Source organism: Echinococcus granulosus, assembly GCF_000524195.1.
Source record: "Echinococcus granulosus chromosome Unknown EG_S00018, whole genome shotgun sequence".
In the NCBI taxonomy this organism is placed as follows: domain Eukaryota; kingdom Metazoa; phylum Platyhelminthes; class Cestoda; order Cyclophyllidea; family Taeniidae; genus Echinococcus; species Echinococcus granulosus.
This window is the reverse complement of record NW_020170398.1, coordinates 753,812-757,420: the sequence shown is the minus strand read 5'-3', so window position 1 is coordinate 757,420 and position 3,609 is coordinate 753,812. Positions and strand designations below refer to the sequence as shown.

At 44.3% G+C, this 3,609-nt stretch overlaps 1 protein-coding gene across 1 annotated transcript in view; it reads right to left on the bottom strand. All coding sequences in view use genetic code 11, as the record gives it.

Annotated features, from left to right (window-relative positions):
- Positions 1–3,275: 3,275 nt before the first annotated feature.
- The window catches only part of EGR_03494 (Protein dispatched), a gene marked incomplete at both ends in the record, with an annotated part of 4,870 nt that continues 4,536 nt past the window's right edge, over positions 3,276–3,609 (bottom strand). Inside the window, one exon of the mRNA XM_024492743.1 lies at positions 3,276–3,574. Coding sequence (XP_024352876.1) covers positions 3,276–3,574 — 299 coding nt within the window. The remainder of the gene's footprint in view (positions 3,575–3,609) is intronic.

Genomic DNA, 3,609 nt, shown 5'->3' with positions numbered 1-3,609 from the left:
TAACATTCATCAATCAGTTTTATAGTCTTTTTTAATACGGTTTCAAGCCGTATTATGGAAAATTTTTCACATGATTGAAATGTCACCTTCAATTATAGCATTCATCAGCCATTTTCTAATGATGAGGATAAGCCTACTGTTGTTCGACAAGTAGCGTGGGCATAGCTTTGAAATGTTGCATTTGGCTGATGTGCTGCCCTGACAAATGGAAAGCGGAAGGGAGAACGGGGCTGCCAGGTATGTCAAGCATCTGCTTTGAAAAACAAATCGCAGAGCTGCCCACGCGTGCGATCGTTCTTGGTGCATTGAACGAAGACGATCGTTCACTCTTCTCCATCATTCTAACTGGTTGCCCTCACCGACGACGCTCCCGCCGGCGCCATCTGCACAGATCTGTAGACGTGCAGATTCATTTTGCATGTTGGAAGACGCCAACCTAGGATGAAGGCAAATTTAGGAGTACGAGGAAACTTTGAAGTGATAGGTTCTCAAAATCGTAATGGCTTCGCCTCCACTCTTCCCTAGATCGAGGCTGTGTTGACTTCGAGCGAAGCGAGGTCACTAAGCAGGTACCTCCCTCTTAAGAGGCGCTGGGACGATTGCATCTACCTGTGTCACTATAAGGTCACTAAGTCAGCGGTGCACGGAAAATTCTTTCTTCAAATGCTGAATGACCCTATTAAGTGGGCTGCTGAGTGTATCTGACTTTGATTTTGCACCTGTGGTCTGTCATTTCTGTTTGACTAATTTTATTTTGTGTTCTAGAATACTTCAAAACTCGTGCTCTCATTCAATTCCCCTGATGATTGGGAAATCAAGCATGTGTCAATAGTAACGTACTCGTGGTGGGAGTCTTCGGTGTCCGCGGTAGACAGGTACGCACACGCCGAATTCCCCAGCTCACTCACACTGGTCCGGAAGTTAAACCTTCCACACCCAAGTCCTTGCCACCTGATTACCCGAACTGGCAACGCAGCAAGTTCCACGCTCGCTTTCAAGGATATCACCTCATGCAGTAAACGAAGTCTCTTTAAAATATTACGTAATACGATGATATCTCCACGGTCCCAGTGGATGCAAAAAAGGAGGTCCTGAGAGTGTCAGAAGGTGATGCTGACGGTTCCTCCCATTTTTTGCCACAGCAGGCAATGTTGACTTCAATTGCTTTTGTGTTTTTCTGCAATACTAACATGATCAACACTAGAAATGCTTTCCTGCGTTATGTCGCCTTTACTAAGGTGGTGAGCCAGTTCCTAGGAGAGGGCTTGGTTTGACCACGGTAGAAGTTAAACACCACTTTTCTAACTCCGTTCGTGCGTCATTGGAGGGGATAAATGGCATTGGAACTACAGAAACTTTAATACCAAACCGAGATTTGTGATTTTGCGGGTTTCAAAGGTAACGCGATTGGGGTGAAGCTGTGCGCAGTAGTGAGTGGCAAGTGAGTCTCAGGAAAAGCAGCCAGTCGACGTACCTCAGGGCAGCTCATATGCAAACGTCGGCTCATGCCATGAAAGGATTGTAGGCTCGTGGAGCTCAACGGCAGGATCTACGAACAAATTTTATAACAGCGGGACGCACGACTTTGTGTTTGTCTTTAATGCGTCCGGTCGTGTTGATTCTGGCTCCATTACTGCATCGGACATTTCACCAGCTTGTGGGATGTCCAGACAACGCGTGGTTTGTCACGCAGTTGCATAAAAATTCGTCTTTCTGTAACAGAATCATTATAAAATCTTCACAATGCCTCCCGCTTTTGAAGGGAGCAGAAAGGTTGAACAAGCGATTGAATAAGGAAGGCCTACATACCACTTCGAGATCAAAATGCGCGTGAGGGTGACGAGGAATAGGGGGGTCAGGATTTCAAAATTTATGGCGCATTGAAAGCAGTGACATTAATAAAAAACTTTTATACTAAAGCACTACTGTTATTAGCTTAATACCCTATTTTTGACCCTTTAAAACATCCAAACGTCTTCTGTAGTCGCGTCTGCTTCATTGCTAAGGCCTGCCCGCTTGAAAGGAAGAAATTGGTCACAGTGGAACCGCGATTAAGAATTAAAAAGAGAGGCGTGCTTTTGGTAGCAATTTGTTCGACCAAAACACAGTCACCACGAACCAAAATAAATCTTTTAAATTGCAAGACCTAAGTGCACCCCAAACTGCATGAGGGATTAAAGCTAGAAAACTGAACGCAACAAATACCGTGCATTTGGAAGAAATTAAGTTGGACAGCCTTTGTGTTTTGAACTTTCAATATTTAGGCATTAAAAAGGGGATTCATGCTATTAGAAAAAGATAACGAAAGCCTAATTGAGATTTACCGTTTGCTGAAATAGACTAAAGGATCAGGAAAAGTTTACAAACCATTTATCGGGGAATAAAGAAACTACCACCCTTCATTCGTATTTTTTAATACCATTTCAGCATATCTAAAAATAATAATATCTCTTTAAGGATATATGTATTGCCTCATAGCCTAGTACCTTATTTCAGACCGCTAATCCTAGTAAGCCCCAAAAACAGCTTACCAAGAATGGAAGTAATTTTTCCGCCTGGTTTATCAAGAATATAAAAGAAAAGCTTCTTCGGTAAAGTCTTGTTTTCCACAATGGCGCAGTTTCATCTTACCCATTCTCTGCAGTGTGTTCGTGACTCACCTTCAGGCCTCACTTTTTAGATTCGGATAAAAGAATTGCACCCTCTCCTCCTAATTAGGCTCTGCTGGAGGATGTCTGCAGATCTAGAAAACACTTCTGTTCCGGCTCTCAGCGAATTTGTCGCGGCGAATTAACAAACATTCTAGAGTGTGCGCGAACTCGTGCTTCCGTTTACTTCTCCCAATTCATCAACATCACTTACGGATGGACTTCAAATGTGCCAACAATCGCTGTAGGTAAAGGTGAAACAACTAAAGTACCATTGAACACCACCTCGTCTTCGGCAGTTAGCCACCAGTCACGCATCTGCGGACCATGCTTCCGGCATACTCATACTATTCGGCGGATAAAGAAATACGTATTGAAGTCGTCTGACGACCGTGATTTGGAACGCAATGGGCCCAATTCAAGCCTAACAACTACGCAATAGAAAGCAGTAAAGTTGAAGACTAGAAACCCATATTGCGCAGTCTAGCATTAATATTGAGAAGTTATCAAAAAAGAATTTTACATCCACTCAAGCGAAATAAGAAATGTGACAAAGTGTGGAGGATCTTAAAAGCTAGTGGTAAAAAATTCGGTAAGTACCCAAATAAGAGTCTACATGGAGGACATTCAAGAAACCGCGGCATTTGTGGTCTCTCGATTTCTCCAACAGGCCATGATACACTTGTCCGGCAGGCAGGCAACCGAGCCGACAAACGCGATGCCGCAGAGCAGCAGAGCTGAGGTCATGAGAATGAGCAGGAACAATCCCATCTGTTGGTAGCACTTCAGGTGGCTGGGAAGTACCGCAGATCCCGCAAGTGCAGTGCTTAAGGCTGCACCGGTAACAGCCCATCCCACCGTCCCCAATGCCCTCTGACATCGACGTTTCCACGAAGCATCCTCGTTCCCATTGGACCGGATGATAGCTAAAGCCAGATGAATGCAAGGATCCACAGCAAGT